Source organism: Phaseolus vulgaris, chromosome 1 (assembly GCF_051622355.1).
Source record: "Phaseolus vulgaris cultivar YP4 chromosome 1, ASM5162235v1, whole genome shotgun sequence".
In the NCBI taxonomy this organism is placed as follows: domain Eukaryota; kingdom Viridiplantae; phylum Streptophyta; class Magnoliopsida; order Fabales; family Fabaceae; genus Phaseolus; species Phaseolus vulgaris.
Window position 1 is genome coordinate 39,928,048 of NC_143498.1, and position 20,197 is coordinate 39,948,244.

The window sequence follows — 20,197 nt, forward strand, 5'->3', positions numbered from 1 at the left end:
AATATATTTTTTTCTTTTAGATGTGCCGTTTAAGATTTTCTTTAAATATTAAGAAATATAGTACAATTGTTTACTCTTAATAAAATCGTAATAAGATTTTTTATTTGTCTTTTCTTCATATTACATTACAACAAAATGCATATATATTATTAAATATAAAATGAAAATTAAGGATGCAATTAAAAAAAAAAATTGTTTCCTTAATCGTTACAAATGGCAGTCAAATAAAATAAAATTCTTAAAAAGTTTAATAGTCAAATGCCAAAAATAGTACTAACAGCATTAACTAAACAACAATGAATATGTTTCAAAAATAGTACAACACCTTAAATATTTAGTAAACACATTGTGTGTTATCTTAAAACGACACAACATGTGTTTGTTATGCATCATTAGAAGTTCCAAAAAACTTGCAAAATCATGTATGCTTCAAATCCACACACTGACAAAGGAAGTGACAGTTGTAAAAAAAATTGTATAAACCAAATTTTTAAAATAAATCAATATAAACCATAATCTATGTATTTTTAAATTGTATGCCAAATAAGTGTAAGCATGGTTGTATTTTTCATATATTTCAAATATTTATTAGTTATCAAATATTTTATTTCATGATAATTAAAATCTTGTTAATTAATTAGATATTAATTTAAAAAGTAATTTATAAATTTTATTAATAATAAACATTATTTTATTTATTAATAATTATTTTATTTTTTAAAATAATATCTAATTTAGATAATAATTAATTATTTTTTATTTTAAAAATTAATATTTATTTATAACTTTTTTAATGTTAATATCTGTATACTATTTGGATGAAAATCCCTTGGCATGAGTGTCGGTGGAGACTCGTCATGGTAAATGGAAGAGTTTGCGTTTGGAACACAAATCAAAGAAAAATGACATCATACGACACTCGGATCTTTGTCGTTTTATTCCTAACGTGTCGTTTTTCACCGCTCCTCGCATTCGCATCGCAACCCTTTCTTGTTTTGGATATTAGGGTTGTGGTTTTAATTTTGTCACCTCCTATTATTCCAAGAATAAAAAAAAAACTTACTTTTCTTACATTTGCAGTAATTTTTATTAAATGTAGTTAAAATATGGGAAAAAAATGAAAGCTTTATGTTTGAAGCAACCGGAATTCAGTAGAAAAATATCTTAAAATTGTGCGTTGGATGGTATTTTATTAGTGTTTAAAACGTGAGCAGAATGATCGGTTAAGAGAGAGTGTTATTAACCCTAAGCATAAGATTGTTTGAGTGGTTCCTTGAAAATGTCAAACAAAAAACTTTCTATAAATGGTTCTTCCTCTCTAATTTGGTACAACACCATTAGCAATAACATCAACAAAATCCCACTTAATTCTATTCCACAAGCTTTCAACCAACGTTCATGATCACCAATGCTGAATGGGATGGCAGAGAACAATTAAAATTTAAGACCCCATTGTTGTTATTGTTAGTCCACAAAACTAGATAAAAGCAGGGTGTGTGACCCATCTACAGCAAAGATACCAACAAAAAGTTTCAATGAGCACACATGGTTCTTACAGCATGAGATCCAAAGCCTCCTTTGAAAATGAAGCCAAGGCCACGGTGAAAGAAAGTGGGGTAAGTCGAGAAATAGAGAAAAGCACAAAAAGAGATTAAATAAATAAATAAAAGTTCATTTTTTTTATTTTTATTGTTTTGAGTATTGAGAATGTAATGATGAGAGGTTATTGATATTGTGAAAATTTGGAAATCCAGGGAGGAGGGAGTGGAGGGAAGAACGGGAAGACAATGTCCTCCAACAGCAAGGAGAATCTCTTCATATGTTTTCTGGTGACACTTTGGTACTCTTCAAACATTGGTGTGATCCTTCTGAACAAGTACCTGCTTTCAAACTATGGGTTCAAGTTCCCCATCTTCCTCACAATGTGCCACATGTCAGCCTGTGCTGTTCTCAGCTATATCTCCATTGTGTTCTTCAAGGTGGTGCCTCAGCAGATGATCAAATCAAGGTCCCAGTTCATGAAGATTGCAACTTTGAGCCTTGTCTTCTGTGCCTCTGTGGTGGGTGGCAACGTCTCCCTCAGGTACCTCGCTGTGTCCTTCAACCAGGCGGTTGGGGCAACCACACCCTTTTTCACTGCTGTCTTTGCCTATTTGGCCACCCTTAAGAGAGAGGCCTGGGTTACCTATGGTGCCCTTGTTCCTGTTGTTGCTGGGGTTGTCATTGCAAGTGGGGTATGTTCGGTTCTCTTTAATCTCAGTGATTTCGATTGATTTGTTGTATTTGAATGTTCTGAATGATCACGAGTGTGTGTATGTGTGCGTTTCCTTTTGAGATTGGGATAGTGACCTTGATTGATATTGATTTGTGAAGGGTGTTTGTGTAACTATGAAGACATGTCAATACTGCTTAATATTTCATGTGTCACTCCAGATCTGAAGTGGTGTTGGGCAGATTGGGTTGTGGTTGTTTCTGCGATCTAGTTGATCTGCGATTGTTTGAAAATTACAAGGAATTTATTTTTCATGAATTTCTACCGTATTGGAAGTTAACGAGATCTCAACTTATCAAGAACTGCAAATCAATGGCAATGGGAGGGTTATTTTTTTTTCCTTTCCTGATTTTCTCTCTCTAACATGAAATAAATGTTCAAATTTTAGTACACTGGGAAAATGGTGCTTCTTGACATTATTCTCTGTTATTTTTTTCTTTCTTCTTTTTGGATCTGCACCGTTCTAGTTTATTAACTTATATCAGATAGCCAGATTTTTGTTTGATTTAATCAGGTTATATATACGATTATGATAGCTCCCCTAATGCTTGTCAGGAATTAGGGTCTTTTTAGTTATCTGCTTCTCAATTGTTTTGGCATTCTGTGTATTGCACACCCAATATAATTTGTTAATTTGATGTATGACTGGCTAGTAATAGTAGTTCCTTTGAATCTGCCTGCTGCATATTTTCCTTTCTGTTTTCCATGTTTATTCATTTTGCTTCTATGGAGCTACAAGATTTTCTTGGTGATTACAGGGTGAGCCAGGGTTTCACTTATTTGGATTCATTATGTGCCTAAGTGCAACTGCTGCAAGAGCTTTCAAGTCTGTCCTTCAGGGCCTTTTACTTTCTTCTGAAGGGTAAAATATTCTACACCCGTAGCTAGTATTTCTAACTTTCTCCTTTTCATCTAACTTCAACAGCTATCCAGCTGAAAATTATATCTGAGATTACTGAAATCTACAACCATTATGGTTCCCTTCACCTTGCTCATTTGAAACCATAATTTGTGCATTAATGAGATGGCTGTGGAAACTTACTTTTCTTGAAAACCAATCAGTGAAGGATGTATAAGGAAGTTGTTAACTTACTGTGTGTGAAGATATGATGTCATGACTCATAATTCATATAATATTTTAGTTTTTTTTAATAAAAAAGCTGGAAAGTGTGATCGGTGATGTCATAGATAAACATGCGTCAATCAAGGTTTTTGCAACTAATGATTGATCATTAGCAAGGTTGTGGAGTGATAATCTCCTAAATCATATTTGCGGAAAATATTGAGTTATGTGAATTGTTGATTCAGGAACATATGTTATAACAATGCTTTAATGGCTGATAAGTGTTTATTCTTCAGCTCCTTATAGGTGTTGTTGGTTTGTAACTGTTCAATGGAAAATTGTGAAGCTGGTATGCTTCGCTTAAGTTTTACACTAGAAAAAAGTAGCTAACCTCTTCATCTGGGATATGTGAGAAAAAAATGAAAACTTATTCAAATTCACTTTTTTCTGCAAACTACACCCAAAAACAAGGTACTCTTCACCAACTCGTGTAATTAAGCATGTCTGGACTTGTTTGGATACAAGTCAAAAGTGTTGTTGTGAGCTTATCTACTGGAAATATAGAGCTTTTTCTAGTAGAGAAGCTCTTCTAATGCTTTTTCTAGATATTTTTAATGCATTCTACTTATTTACATTTTAGTAATGTGGGTGAGTTTGCTTTTCATTTTCTTATTGGTCTCTGATTGAAACTTATTGGGCAAGCCCTCTTAGTTATACGGACTATTTGTTTATGTAATGCTTCAAAATTAGTAATAAATTCCCTTCTTAAATATACTATCTCTAAACAGTCAGCATCTCAATGAGATGTGGTTCTCTCTACACTTTCGGAAAAAAAATTATAGCTTAGCTTGGAAGCACTCAAAACATGACAATACTAATTAAAAATCAATGTCTTTTCTTCATTATAATTGAAATGATTGATGATTTTAGATTTGAATACAAGCAGACTGTGTCCATCATTTGTGCCTCTTCATTTTTTTCACTTGTCTTTTATTTCCAACCCAACTAATAACCAACTTTTGCTGAGAGTTATTGGTAACAGCATGTTACTTTTCAGAGGTTTAGTTAACCATTGGAAGTTCTTATTCTCTTGGCATTTTTTTATACAATTGTTTATATATATATATATATATATAATGAATACTTCTATATCCTTCAAATTGTTTGTATGGTAAATATTGGATGTTTTTTTTATTTTTTCAAGCCATTGAATTAGTTAGATTTATCGGAAGAGTTGTGAATGAACTTAACTTATTGTGTGATTAAAACTTAAACTTTTTTAAACTGAGATCTAGTTCTGTTTTTGCCTTTGGCTATAGGGATATTGCTGCTTCCCAAGACTCCTTAGACCTATATATTATAATATTTCTCATTTGTTATCTATATAAATTGATTCTGTTTTCTTAAAAGATCAACCATCACTCTATTGTAAACACACACTGTCATGCCTTTACTTATTGCATTCACTAGTTTTCATACATCAAGGCTAACAGTTCCTTTTTTCTAACTATCAAACTCTGGCTAAATTATTTGTGCTTAAAACACAACTTGCAATAACTTTTATCATTTCCTTTTGCAATAAGTAGTGGAAACTTTTATGTTCCTCCAAGTTAACAGTATTAGTATGACAATTACCAGAAGTTGTAATTCCTCTTGGACTTAGTTAACCAGAACTGAATAAGCCGTTTTCTTAGCTGTTACCATAATGTTGCTTCCACTTCAACTTAACAGGGAAAAGTTGAACTCAATGAATTTGCTCCTGTACATGTCTCCAATCGCAATCCTAGTTTTGTTGCCTGCAGCTCTTATCATGGAACCCAATGTGGTAGATGTCACAATGACGCTTGCAAGGGACCATAAATCTATGTGGCTTCTTCTTTTGCTAAACTCTATCACAGCATATGCAGCAAACTTAACAAACTTCTTGGTGACTAAACATACTAGTGCTCTCACACTCCAGGTTTGCCTCTTTGTCACTACTAGAATTATGAAACATGTTTAGTTAAAAGCTACAAGAATAAGACCAGGTTATTTTAACCATTGAAACCATCAATGAAAACTGAAAAGGACCTTTAGTCTTTTATCTAAACTATATGTCTTGACTGTTTAAGATTAGATTCAAATTTACATGGTCTAAAATAGAATTGTGGTTCCTAGTCTATGATTTTTAGGCTATGGTACTGGACAAACACAACCATTTAAGTCACAAAATAAGTCTATTTTGTACGTTGTTTGTTGATTACTGCACATTACAAGCGTAAAATTGTAGAATCTACCATTATATCTTTTTCTTCTTCTTTCAATTTACTAGAAAAAGGCACGGGAAGAGTCCAAATTAATAAATGTTCTTTTTAATGCTTGTGCACCTAATTTCATCAAATTTGAGTATAGAAATTGCGTGAAGGTTTACCCACAAGGATGCGGTTGTGCTTATTTGGTTGTGGAGACGTGCTAGTATAGAAATTGTATGAGAGATTTGTCCATAGGGGAGTGGGAGGTGCACCAGTATGGAATTGCATTAGAGGTTGATAATCTCATTAGTATAAAAATTGCATCAGATATTCGCCCAGTAGAGTGTAGGAGGCACATTGGTATAAAAATTGCATAAGAGGTTCACTTGCAGAGTTGTGACTGCTCCCAAATGGATATTGGGAGAACAGTAGTATAGATATTGTATAAGAGATTCAACCACAGGACTGTGTTTGCACCCATAGAGGTGTGGGAGGTACACTAATATAGAAATTGCATAAGAAATTCGTTCACAAGTATGTAACTGTGTACATATGGGTGTGGGAGACACTTAGGTACAGAAATTACACTAGAAGTTCATCCATAATGTTATGCACTCCTATAGGTGTGAGAGGAGCCCTCATATAGAACCTTTATGAAAGTCCACTTCATTGAGCAGCTTATTTTGTGAATAATAAGGTGAAAATTACAAGATAAATCTATAATAACCAGAATGAAGGAAACAACAAACAAAAAAAACAATTAATATTAATGTGAAAGTGTGGTTTGTTATTTGATGCAATTGATATAGTGAGTAAGGGTGTAAAAATGATGTTAAGCAGGTTTTAGGCAATGCAAAAGGGGCAGTGGCTGTGGTAATCTCAATACTGCTATTCAGAAACCCTGTGACTGTTGTTGGCATGGGTGGATACACAATTACTGTGATGGGAGTGGCTGCATATGGGGAAACAAAAAGAAGGTTTAGATGAAGATGGCAGAAGATTGAGGGATTGTCTTATTGGTGTATTTTATTGTAGTTATTTATTATATGAAGAAGAATGATTGTAACGTGAGTAGGAGTAGAGGGAAGTGATTTTATACTCATATTCTGTTGTATCTACCACATAAATATTTATCTATCACGTACATTTTCTCCCTTTTCTTATGCTCACTTTGACCACAACAATGTCTCACTACCTATTTCTATCTCAAAACTATAAGGGAATTTCAAAAAATATAACAAATCGTTCTTAAATTTTAATAATATATCTGCTGGCATCAAACGAATAATCACTCAAATGCATACATGCCATTGGTTAGCATAATGTACACATTAATAAAAGTCCACTTCAAACCTGTTTAATCTAATTTCTAGTTTCGGATATGACTATGAAGCTCATAGGTATATATAAAAATAATAATAATTATTATTGTTATTATTATTAGTTTAATGCGTCAAAAATAATAGTAGTAACAAATAGTACTAGTAGTAATTATAATAGTAATACTAGTATTAATAATACATTATTAATGTGTACCTGGATAGGTTTTCAAGTTACATTCTTGAGTGTGTTATAATGTATGTTAAATGTGTATGTTATTTTGACATTTAAGAATAGTTGAAAAATTAACTCAGGTTGTTTGGATTGAAACTATATGTAAGTTAAAGTATAATCCAATATGTATTAGAATTTTTGGAGTGTGTGTTTTTTTCTTTCTTTATCTCTCATCTCTTTTATATTATTCTTTATATATCTTTATGTTTAAGGGTATTACGAATTGTATTTGTATTATTGTGGTTGAATGAATCAAGAAAAAATATTGGAGGAAAACTTGTTTGGAAAAAGTTTTTTTATACCAATTCACCTTCTTTGTAGTGTAAAACTCTATTATTTCTATATTTGTCACTAGAGCTGCTTTTTATAGTCAGTCAAATGTGTTGATCCAAAACAATTGAACATTTTTAATCTTTAATGAGGGTGCTTCGATTAATATATCTCATTTACGAGTTAAAATTATTTTTTTTGAAAAATTAGGATAAAATAGAATGGAAGTTTTTCTTGAATTAATTAATGTGCATATTAGAATTGTTGATATATTAAATCTTTGAAAGTTTTGTTTCTTGTACATCAAATAGTTAAGGTTCTTTATTTAAAAAGTCTTTATGTATTTACCCGATGATGTAATTCTAGGAATGTTGCTTCGTCAACTTATGAATGAATATAAGTTGTTTGATGACTTGTAGTTAATGTTAGATTTGAAGACTTGAAAATGCTCAAGCCTAAAGCGTAGTGTTTTGATGATGAAGTTTAAAGATAAAGATGTATTTAGAGATAAGGAAAGCACACAACCACTTCTTCTAATTCTCTTGTTTTATGCATATTATCTTTCTTCCTTTTCAACAAAACTGTGGTTGAGTAACAACACAAGTAAGAAGAACACAGAACTACCATGTACTGCTATTAAAAACTACCAATACAAAGCCACACATCAAAAAATGAACATTCTGATTATCATTGATTATTCTCTTCAATGAAGAATACACCCATGTAACCGATGTCAATCAATAAGTGTTAACACCCAATTATTTGAAGAGAAATAAATTAAAAACAATGTATGAATATTTAACTCCATCAAATATAATCTCTATCAAACACACTTTATTTTGTATATGGCAGGGTATAGATTCAGAACTAAATAAACTCCAAGGTAAGGCATATGAAAGTATGCTGTAAACTTTTAAGTATATTGTACAGTACAAAAATCACTACTCAGAATATAGTTCGAGGACTATCTAGTTTCTGTTCAACAAATATAAACGTCATTAGGTGTCGAGATATTTGTATTACAAACCAAACGGTCAAAATTCTGCTCAAATGCAGCGGCGAATAATGAGAGGCTCTCAATCATCATCTTGTTCGGTATCAGATAACATTGTGCCCTTGTCATGCCGGTAACAAGGGCCATGAAAGGTATTTTAGAGATTTGCATAACAATATTTTCAAATGAATACTTACGAGAACTATAATTTTTTACATGAAGACATTATCCGGATTGCTTTGCTGATTTCTCCTACCAGTGTTGTCAGCTTTTATAATACTGTCATTCTTTACAACATTGTAATTTTATGTAGTTTGTAAAGACTTGATACTATACAGAATTTGCAGGCAAGACAAAACATCCAAGGTCTTGAGAATGAAATGATTGAAGGCAAATATCAACAACAGTCCTCTCTGCTTGTTAGAACCAAACCAGCTGTTTGAGGAGCCTTTCTATTCGAGGACAAGCAGAGAGGACTATTATTGATATTTGCCTTCAATCATTTCATTTCCAAGACCCTTGTATGTTTTGTCTTGTCTAGAAATTCCATATAGTATCAAGTCTTTACAAAACTACATAAAATTACAATGCTGTAAAAAATGACAGCATTTAAAAGCAGAATACACTAGGAGGAGAAATGCTAGGCATTCTTGTCAATGCTCATCCAGTTGTTGTAAGGTTAGTTTCCCAATAACAATGTTTAAAATAAAACAAAATAAATGTTGATGATCCAAAAACAAAGAAAAGGAAAACGAGACCATATATACTTTTCGAACACTTTATGCAAGCTCGGGACCAGATGGCAATGCGTCATAACCATCATGGTGCTGCTTACTGGTAGTATCTTTTTCAACAGGGATGCACTTGAGGATAACAGCTATAGGAATGCTAACTGCTCCGATTAACACACTTAGTACCCAGAATTGCCAGTTTAGAGGCACGGTGCTGGCAAACGTTCCAAGGAATTCAACTATCACCACTTGAAATGCTACAGTGGCGAAAATTATCGACAAAAATATCCAGCTGTCGAAAATGCCTCTGAATACGTTTATTTTTTCAATATCTCTGCTGTTTATCTCATTGAACACCTGAAAATAGAGAGAAAGGAAAAACAACAAGCTAAATAAAGGCAAAACAATGTATCCCGCCACTTCTTTCAACAGGTTTGAAATTTTGTTTTAGCATCCATGTTCGGAATTTCTCATGTTTGGAGTCTATAAAATATAACCAACAAATCGGACATGATGCGTGCAGAGTGTACCTGGCAAAATACAAAGGTGTTGAATATCAAAGTGTTGAGCACTTCTGTTGCATCCGAACCACTAATTCTGAGGATCCTCTTCCCGTCAAAATTTAAAATCGCAAGGATAATTAATTGGTATATACTTTGACCAATGATATTCCTCCACATAGGTTTGGTGATGAAGTTTGCTCCCCTTGCAACAGGGGGTCTTTTCAAAAGTCCATCATTAGGAGGTTCAGTTGCTAGGGCTAATGCACCAAGAGTGTCCATGATCAAGTTGACCCAAAGCAACTGAACAGCCGTGAGTGGAGCAGATCCTGAAAGAAGAAAGACTATCACCGATGTTGCTTGAAAAAACAAAACAGAATATATAAGTAAAAACAAATTCCATTAACCAATAAACCTGTGATGCATGCAGAAAAGAAGTTGATAACCAGAGCAACAACATTAACTGTCAATTGAAACTGCACGAATTTTTGAATGTTTATATATACTGAACGTCCCCACTTGACAACATTGACAATAGTTGTGAAGTTATCATCCAGGATAATGACATCAGCATTTTCTTTTGCAACCTGTAGATGTTATTAATGAACAAGGACAAAAAAATGTTATTAGAGTCATTATACCTCCAGGTCTGGTAAAGGAAAAAATAAATACGCAACTAGAATAGAAGTTGACAATTTATATCTTAAACATAATGCAGGACAATTGTACAAAAACTAAGACTACGCTTAACTGCGACCTAGTAAACAAGAGATACAAACCTCAGTTCCTGCTATGCCCATTGCAAGTCCAATGTCTGCCTCCCGCAGTGCTGGAGCATCATTAGTTCCATCACCAGTAACAGCAACAACCTCCCCAAACATACTCCTCAAATTGTTTACCAACTTGTACTTGTCGAGCGGTAAGGATCGTGCCATCACCTGAAACCATATCAAGTACAAAAGAAAAGTCAAGCATCTCAAGAGAGGATACAAATACAGAATTTGAGATGAGAAAAGAACCTGGATCCTAGGTATGATATTCTTCATTTCCTCAGAAGACAGGTCACCAAACTTTGGACCATCTATGACTACACCATCCTCAGTAAGTATACCGCATTCTCTGGCTATAGCTTCTGCTGTATGTATGTTATCACCAGTAACCATGCGGACAGTTATTCCAGCAGCTATACAAGTTTGAACAGCTTCCTTAACTCCAGGGCGTACAGGATCCTTGATTCCTACTAATGCTATCAGAGTATAGCCACTATCAGGAATGTTGGCTTCCTCATGCATTTCATTTATGTCTTTGAAGGCCAAACAAAGAGTTCTCAAAGCTTCGGAGGCAAAATCATTTATAATACTAAAGACATTATTTGCCTGCTCTTCGGGAAGATCAACAACTTCCCCATTGCAATCAATAATTTTGTCACACGTCTTTAATATTATTTCTGATGCACCTTTGCAGAATGCTCGGACCCGTCCATCAGGAAGACCCACAAGCACAGACATTTTCTTTCGGACTGAATTGAATGGCTCAACTTTGAGTATCTTGTACTCTCTACGCTGGGCATAGGCATCAAAATCAGCACCCAAAAGGCAGCCAAATTCCAATAATGCTGATTCTGTTGGGGTTCCCAATATTGTGTCCTTTCCATCTTTATCCTTAACTACTTCAGCAGAAGTATTTTGAAATATAGCCTGCAAAAGGATGTTTTGAACTCCTTCAGGTGTACATGCTTTCAGTTCTTCTACATTCTCGTTACCTTTTATCTGCACTGCTTTTTCGCATATCCATGTTTTAGTAACCACCATTCGGTTAGTGGTGAGTGTCCCTGTCTTATCTGTGCAAATGCAACTAGCTGAACCCATAGTCTCACAAGCAGAAAGATGTCTTACAAGAGCCTTTTCATTCATTAATTTTTTCATTGCAAAAGCAAGACTAAGTGTCACAGCCAGTGGCAATCCTTCAGGAACCGCAACAACTATTATGGTCACAGCAACAGCAAAGAAGTCCAGTAACTTCATTGCATCATCCGTAGACCAGCTGGCAAACTCACCTTTATGTACTTTTTCAATCACAAACCTTATGGTCAGCACCACAAATGTCAGAATGGCAAATGCCAAACCAATTTTACCAATAACAGTAGCAACTCCATTTAATTTAACCTGCAATGGGGTCTCATCATCTCCCCCCTCGTTAATAGTCTCCATCAATTTTCCCCATTCAGTCCTCATTCCAACAGTTGTAACTAACATCTTCCCCTGACCATCCTGCACTTTGGTTCCTGAGAGAAGAAACGGTTTTTCTTTATCTACATTTACTGGTTCGCTCTCACCTGACAAACTCGATTCATCAATAAGCAAAAAGTATCCTGATATAAAAATTCCATCAGCTGGAACTTGATCTCCAGTTGACAAATGAACAACATCACCAACGACTATATCATAAATTGAGATCTTCTGCCTTTTCCCATCCCTAGTGACCTGAACAAATATCTTTTTCTTCTCTTTGTCCAAATCCCTGAACTGCAGGGATTGCTTGTAATCACTGACAGCTGTAACAGTGACTACTAAGAATATACTGAGGACGATGCCCACACCATCATACGTTCCATTTGGCCACCCTTCAGTGGCTATCCCTACACCTATAGAAACTACAGCACAAACAATGAGAATGATCAAAGTTAAGTCCTGCAGTGCATCCCACACAAACATCAGGAACGATCTGGGAGGTTTCTCGGTATAACGATTGAATCCATAAATCTTTTGTCGGCTATTTATACTCTCTTCGCTGACACCTCCATCCACAGAAACTGACAGTTTCCTTGCTATGGCTTCAACTCCACCAATATTATTTAAGATCTTCTTATCATGGCCCCGAACAATAGAAGCAATCTCCTCTGGATGAATACAAAAACCAGCGTCTCTCACCTCACTCGATAGCTTGTATTCAACACGATTACCAGCTACAACAGAACACCAGTTTAGCTTAGAAAACATATAAAGAGAAAGCGATAAGTTCTAAAGCAGTGATAAGAACTTTGACTATTGAAATTGGAGCACCATACCATCGATAAAATGCAATGCTGCCTTTTGAACATAGAGAGCAATTCGAAATTTTTCCTGACAAAGGAAGTCAAATATGGTGTATTAAAATTGGTAACTGAGAACTGACAATGTACCAAAAAGGTAGCAATATCGTCACACATCTTATCACATGAAATGGTATTTCGTGAAATGAGTGCTGAAATAAAATTTTGACAACGTTTAAGGAGAATTCTTTCAAGAAGCCTCACTTTGTAAAAGGATGGTTAATCATAATGCAGAGTGATCATTATTATAATTTTTGTCAGAAGGAATGGAGGAAATCCCTTTATTAATGTGTCAACATGTAAGTGAATAATGAAATGAAAGACATTTTCATTTTTTTTCATAATCATTAGATGGTTTGGCCATATGAGTTCAACTGTGATGTAACTTGGAGAAGGTGTTAAATTGAGTCTCATATTCTTTTCTCTTAAACATACCCTTATCTGTCAATCACTCGGAAAATGTTGTTTCAACCGAACTGAAATGCAAATGGAATTTAAATTCACTAAATCATGTTTTATTTAAGCTATCTTACACAGCTTATAGCCAAGATTATCAAGAGTTGCTATTACACATTTACACTGCAGTGCAAATATCCTGATTGGCAATATATTTTCATTTACAGAAAAGTAAATTGCATGATTTTGCTAATATAAAAGATGAGAGAAATAAAAAGAATATCAGAGGAAGTTTTGAAAGGAAATCTTAAGTTAAAAATTTGTAGTATTTTTTTTTTTATAAAAGTTTTGTTAAGCATAACTACAAAATCTGATATATCTCATGGCCATATCTCAACATTCATATATGTCATTATATGAATCATTACATAGAAGAAAAATAAAACAACAAACATGAGAAACTAAACTAAACTTATGCAAATGCAAAGAAATATAAAGAGAACATCAAAGACAAGTGAGACTAAACTAAACAAAATATGAGGAGTTTATGTAACTATTATAAAGAAATCAAGATCAAGACAGCTTTCTATTATACTATTATACTCAAGTTTATTAACCAATCCTAAAGAAACTAATCTATCAGTATAGTTACCTCCCTAAAAATCTAAAAATATGAGAAAACCTGAGTTCCTAAAAAAATTGTAGTATTCATCTTCATAAGAAATTATCTTCTTACTATAGTAAAAATATTTATCAAAGTTACAAGGGATATATTCTTGAACCTTTGTCTTTTAATTTATAACTTCTCAACTTATTTGAAAAATGGGTAAAACTTATTTTAATATATATATATATATATATATATATAAGGAGTCATCATTAGATTTCTTAAGACTTTTTATAAGTTTTGTTTCAATACAAGAGTTAATTTTTATAATAATTTATTATATTTTAATGTGAGGATAACTTTTATAAGATGAAAATAACATTTATTTCTATAACTCAGTTGTTTAAAACTTTAAATCTTAAATTTTAAACCTTTTTAGATTACATCATCCTCCAAGTGAGAACTTTTATAATGATTATAATTATGTATTGGAAATGGTTTTAGTTATTTCAATAAACTTTTCTTATAATAATGCATTGATATAGAATAATCATCTTTAAACATGATTAAATTTGAAATGCATAAGAGGTAAGTATTTATTTATTCCTGGCGGTGAAGACACAAACCAGTACTATCTGGCAAACAAATGTTTGTAATTGTATCGCTAATTTTGTGAAGAAATTATTGAATAGAATAAATTGGCTGACAATAATTGATTGATTGAAAAAAAAATGTTAATTAAACTCTTCGTTAACTGTTAATCAATGAGAAGGAGTATTCAGGGTAAACCTTGGTTTACTTTTAGAGGAAATATTTACTTTCATGGACTGGCATCCGCCATCGTTGACATCAATACAGCAGCAGAAATTTCGGCGACAATTTACATTTGCAAGCAAATTCAATTCAAAGGTTGTTTAAATTTCGTAACATTGGTGTTGTTTGTGTTGTTGTGGCTTTGTTGAAATGGAAAAGTCAAGTAGACGCGTCTAAAGCGCGTTTGAAGTCATTCTCAACTCAACAAAAAATGACAAGTCTAAGAGTATATAGAAACAATTTTTTTCTGCTTTTATTACAATAAAAATAATAAATGATTACAAAAACAATAAATAAAATTATCTCTTTTTTAATTCAAATAATTTCACCTTTTATTTAAATTACTATTTTTTATTTTCAATTCCTTCACTCTTCATCCTCTCATTAGTAAATAACCTACAAACTATATTCTTTGCCCAAAAAAAATACCCTAGAAACTATATCATATTTCACTTCTTCATTACTAAACCAAACATGTCATTACACTGCTAAAGAACAGGAATGTCATTTTCATAGGTTGTACAACAGTACATACCAACTGCCTTTTTATTTTATTTCTCTTTCTCACATTTTCTGTCTCGATGGGGGGTTGATGTCTATCAATTTCAATTATTAACTAATTAATGGTTTGGTCAGCTGCTTGGCTCATCTGCCTTTGGCATGGAAATTTCGAGGAAGTTTCCACTTTCCATGGTTGCATAAATAAATTAAATTAATTTGCTATCGTAGCGGAGGTCAATTATATACGTACCAAATACTTCTAAGATACTTGACACTTCACACTTCTTTCTCTCTCGCGCTCTCCATATATATTTATGGTATGAAAATGAACATTTCTTTATCACATTGTAAAAACTAATCTACCAACTATGTCAAAAGAAAAGAAAAACTATATAGGTATCATGCAAAAGTCAAACCTTGGATGTTGTTAAAAGTCAAACTAATAAATTATCATAATTGAAAAATGGTTATATTCCTCGTAAAAAAAGTTCTGCATACTTTTCCAATGTAGATGAGTAACTTGTTCTTGAAATACAAGGCTTAAGTATAGACCTTCGTTTAAGTTTGCTTTGACCTTGTTCAAGTTTATTTCATTGTTTGTTTCATAATAAGGCCAGAGACTTTACATTATTAATAGTCTTAAAGGACCACGTTTACGTGCCAACCAGCGTGTGTGTGTACATATATATATATTACATTACATTAAAAGAATCCAAAATAAATAAATTATAATTTTAGTTTTCCCCTGATTTTTTAATACTTATCAATATTTTCCATGAGATAAAATGTTTTATTAAAATTTAAAATAAAATGTAACAATCTAAAATACACAGTCTAATATGAAAAACTGGGTTAAATGTATTTCAAGGAAAGAAAGAATGATTAAAATGTTATTTATTTGCTCTATTTATACTTTTAATTCGCAATAATCAATGTGTTTGACATTGTAAAATTTTGTTTTCTATTGTTTTTTTTTTCTCAACTAAACTTATATCTTAGACTCTGGATACTTCATAACTCATCAATATTAGGGATTTGAAGAAATGTATGGAAAATTTAAGTGAATTGAGAGATTTTATATTTTATTAAAATAAGAAATTGAATAATACAGATAATAAAAACAATTGAACCAAATAGTCTAATAGTAAAAACAACCGAGGATAGTATACTAATTAAAAATACAAAGAAATAGAAATGGACTGAGATTTTATCCTAAATATAATAAAAAAAATAAAGATAAAGATGAATTAAAATAAAAATTGAAAATGTAAAAAAAAAAAAAAACTAATCAACATCTAACTATAAAATATGTTGGATGAATTATTTCAAAAAATAGTAAAGAAAAAAATTTAAAATTTAAAATTAGAATTAGTTTATACATAAATTAATTTATAAAAACTCTCTCTTATAACTTTTTGTTTTTTTATTTTTATATTCTGTATAAATTAATATTAATTTTTTTTAACTTATACGTAAATTAAGATTAACTTTTTTAACACATACATAAATTAATATTAACTTATAAAAAAAAATATTTCTTAGAAGAGCTTATGGAGAAATTGGTCTAAACATGTCCTTATTAGCTAGGAAAACTTACAATTTATAACTAATATGAAGAAAATTCTCATAGTTTACAAAATATCTATTTGAACAAAGTTCTTCATAGCTACCTCTAAAAAACAATATAAAAAAAATGAAGTTAATTATAAGATAAAACTAACTTATTTTCAACTTAAATATAGAAATTTTGGAGAAATTATAAGTCTTGATCAGTTAATAAATTAAAGTAATATCTAAACACTTTTAATTGGTTGAAAGAAACGTACAAACAAACTGAAGTATCATCATCTCGAACACACTTAAACTGCTAAAGCTCAAGGCAGCCCAGTACTAAAAGAAAGGAAATCGTAATTCTGATTCACTAAGATGAAACCTAAATATATATCGAGAGAAAGAGGGTTAGCATCGGTATAGTGTTAGAAGGAAACTATGAGGATAAATATTTAAAACTGACTACAGATAAAGGAAGAATGTTGGCAATGAATGCACCCAAAAGGTAAAACTTAGATTCTTTCTGAGAATCTACGTTAAAAACGTGTTAAGATGGAAACTTCAAATCCCTCATGATACGTTGGCATTGTTAGTGTTCAACATGATCCACCCAATGTGAAGTACGAGCACTAACTTTTTTTCTTCTTTTTGTTGTTTGTGGGTTGTCAGTCATATATCATGACAAGCACCACCATGAGAAAAGATAACAAAATCCACTTTTAAGATAATGATGGTCATTTTCATATATTTTAATTAAATTTTATCTTTAATCTACACAATCTTCATTACACTTTCTTCTCTTAAAATATGTATATCCACTATTTAGACTATATATTAAAAATTTGCAGGAAAAAAGTTTCAAAAAGGTTTTAATTGAAATTAAAACACTTGTAGTAAAGTATTAGTACTAGTTTTATCTAAAATAAAAAGGTACTAGTGGTAGTTAAGCCTACTTCAAGGGGGTAATACTATTTAGGTAAGGTTCAGAAAAGGCGGCTATTGTGCAAATCAAGAACTACCATGCTCAATCTTTTTAGAGTGACAAACACTTTAATAGGACTGCGTAGCCCCAAGCTAATGTACGTATATCATTTAAGTCCTATTGTGTACTTTGATGAAATAAAATAAAATACAAAATATATAAATATAATGAATTATGAAAGTATACAGAGAGAAGAAAAAAATATTAAATATTCTAAAACAACTGTTCCCTTAAAACATGTTGTACACTAACTTCACGAAAGAGTTTTGACACGTCACCAAAATGGAAAACTAAAACTTGTTGAATTAAATCAGATTTTTTTTTAAAGTATTGTTCATATTTATATGTTTCAAAGTTTAAAATGATATTAATTATTTTTAAATTATTGTGTTGTTTTTATTAGTTTTTAGTTACTGTAATTTATAAATTCATTTGGAAGTAAAAAATAAAAAGTAAAATGTAGTTATTGTAAATATAAAAAAATTAAATGAAAAAAATAATTTTTTATCAAGATAAAAATATTAAATAAAAATTAGAAAATAAAAAATATTTAAAAAACTGTTTTGAAAATATGTTTCTTTTATTAAACTCAAATAAACATTTTATATCATTTGTGTTAGAAAAAGAAAGTTACGAGTTTCGTAATAATCCAGCAAAACTTCTCTACTGTTATAAAACAAAAAGGAAATGTTTTATATATGTTTACATTTTTTTATTAATCCCATTTTTACTCAATTTTCTTTTACGTTAATTATTATATTTTTATAGTTTTTTTTGTACATTTCTCATATTATCATCTCGAATGCACTTCAACACATTCATATATAAACAACATATTTTTCTGATTAATATATATATATATATATATATAATTTCTAATGAAATATTTATACCATAATTCCTTATTAATAAAATTATTATTTTAACATGAACTTTATAAATATGAATTTCTTAAAATTAAAAAAAAACATTCAGGTAAAAAATACTCACATCTATTTAAAAATTCATATTTGTGATATTGAGGTTTAAATGCTTATCCATAGGATTTTTTTTTTTTTCTAAACTGCAGTATTGCTAAATGTGCTTTTGGTAATAAAAGTTGTAGTATTTTAGGTTAAACCTTTGGGTTTTCGCTATGTTGAAACCACTAAAAAAATTATTCCCATTTTATATTTTATTATATTGCTATTTTAATTATATTTTAATATAAATTATTAATATTTATTATTAAAATAGATTGCAAAATGGGAGTATTTTGTCTTATAGGAGGTCAAAAGAATCATTTTTCTAAACTTTTTCACATTGTGACGTTCGTTTCAAACCAATTTGTAAATATCATTCTCCATTTGCAGCTTATTTCACACCAACATCGAATCGACACTTTTTTTTTCATCCAATAAAAAATCAATTTAAAATAAAAACTGAAAAAAATAATTGAAAAAATAAAAAAAAATCTCGCCACCTCATTTCTTATCTCTATTTTATCCATGAATCCACCTGTGAACATCGTTTTAATATTCCCTCCACCACTTTTTTACATTTCCTTAAACCAGAACTTGGAGAGCATGTGCATGCCAATGTTCTCACAGAAGCAAGAAATTAACAAACAACAACGATAATTGAAGCAATTAAAGTCTTCTTAACCTCATAATCAAGTAATCAATATATGGTTTCTGAATTCTTGACTAATTTCAGCTTGTTTTCTCTTGATTCAGATCCGTTCACACAAACTATTCTATACAGTTTTAGAGGGAATAAAATAGGTTAAACTTTGAAAATCATTATCTCTTCTTATCTGACCAACAGTTTTAGAAAAATTAATCTAGAACGTGTTTTGCTTTTATTTTTTTATTTTCAAATCAATATTCAGAGAGTAGTGAATCATATAGATTGGTTGCAGCTTTTTTACTTTAATTTGCGTGTTCATTTATATAATTAGGAAGTTTGTAGGATTGATACTGAGGCAGTTACGACATGGATAAGCATAGAAACAGAGAGATGAATGATACTGGCAATAAGGAAATAGAGGAGGAAAGCGGAAGAAAAACCTTGATTCCCTGCCTAATCTGTTGAGCTTCGTCGCGCTTGTCGAGATCGGCGACCATGCGGAAGCGGCGGCGGCGGTTTTTGACGAGAGTTACGGCGGATCTCCATCGGCGGAGAGCTTCGACGGAGGGATTTTTGTGTTGGAGCTCAAAATCCTTGAGGAGAGTCCTCTCCATTGATTGGAACGGGAATCAGACGAAAAAGAAGAAAAGGTATTTCAAAGAGGCCAACGAGGGAAGTCTCGCGTGTTGTGTGGAGCAGTGGTGGAATAGGAACAATAAGAACACATAAATGAGCAATTGCGACCAAGGCAAAGGATACTGTAACATAAGAGTTATAAGAGTTATGCTCACCATTACTCATAATAATATATATATAACAATCATACTTTAACACTGTCAACACCTAAAAACACCTCTTAACAACTTAATAAATTAATACTTTAATTATATTTATTTTATTATAAATCTGTGAAATGAAAGTATGTTACTGTTTCCTCTGTGAAAGAAGTCTTTCTTTAGAAAGTCTAGTATATAATAGTTACAGTAAAGTTTAAAATATTACTTACTAAATTGGAAATATTCTTATACGTAAC

At 31.5% G+C, this 20,197-nt stretch overlaps 2 protein-coding genes across 2 annotated transcripts; one reads left to right on the forward strand and one right to left on the reverse strand.

The window, feature by feature from the left end:
* Positions 1 to 1,203: 1,203 nt before the first annotated feature.
* On the forward strand, positions 1,204 to 6,729 carry LOC137814021 (UDP-URONIC ACID TRANSPORTER 1). The gene is made up of 5 exons (XM_068616542.1): positions 1,204 to 1,616; positions 1,755 to 2,234; positions 3,031 to 3,134; positions 5,067 to 5,295; positions 6,407 to 6,729. Exons 1-5 carry the CDS (start codon positions 1,536 to 1,538, stop codon positions 6,551 to 6,553), a joined length of 1,041 nt encoding a protein of 346 aa, XP_068472643.1. The 5' UTR covers positions 1,204 to 1,535; the 3' UTR covers positions 6,554 to 6,729.
* A 2,302-nt stretch (positions 6,730 to 9,031) lies between these two features.
* LOC137814022 (putative calcium-transporting ATPase 11, plasma membrane-type) lies at positions 9,032 to 19,949 on the reverse strand. Its single transcript, XM_090302291.1, has 7 exons — positions 19,605 to 19,949; positions 12,683 to 12,737; positions 10,635 to 12,580; positions 10,395 to 10,553; positions 10,031 to 10,202; positions 9,646 to 9,944; positions 9,032 to 9,472 (listed from the first exon to the last, which is right to left on the reverse strand). Exons 1-7 carry the CDS (start codon positions 19,776 to 19,778, stop codon positions 9,164 to 9,166), a joined length of 3,114 nt encoding a protein of 1,037 aa, XP_090158417.1. The 5' UTR covers positions 19,779 to 19,949; the 3' UTR covers positions 9,032 to 9,163.
* Positions 19,950 to 20,197: the final 248 nt, after the last annotated feature.

Coding starts and splice junctions, on each gene's coding strand:
- LOC137814021 (XM_068616542.1), top strand. CDS start 1,536: ATGAGCACACATGGTTCTTACAGCATGAGATCCAAAGCCTCCTTTGAA. Junction 3,135..5,066: donor CTTTTACTTTCTTCTGAAGG/GTAAAATATTCT, acceptor TCAACTTAACAG/GGAAAAGTTGAACTCAATGA. Junction 5,296..6,406: donor CTAGTGCTCTCACACTCCAG/GTTTGCCTCTTT, acceptor GATGTTAAGCAG/GTTTTAGGCAATGCAAAAGG.
- LOC137814022 (XM_090302291.1), bottom strand. CDS start 19,778: ATGGAGAGGACTCTCCTCAAGGATTTTGAGCTCCAACACAAAAATCCC. Junction 10,203..10,394: donor TGGGCATAGCAGGAACTGAG/GTTTGTATCTCT, acceptor TAACATCTACAG/GTTGCAAAAGAAAATGCTGA. Junction 9,473..9,645: donor ACACCTTTGTATTTTGCCAG/GTACACTCTGCA, acceptor CTCTATTTTCAG/GTGTTCAATGAGATAAACAG.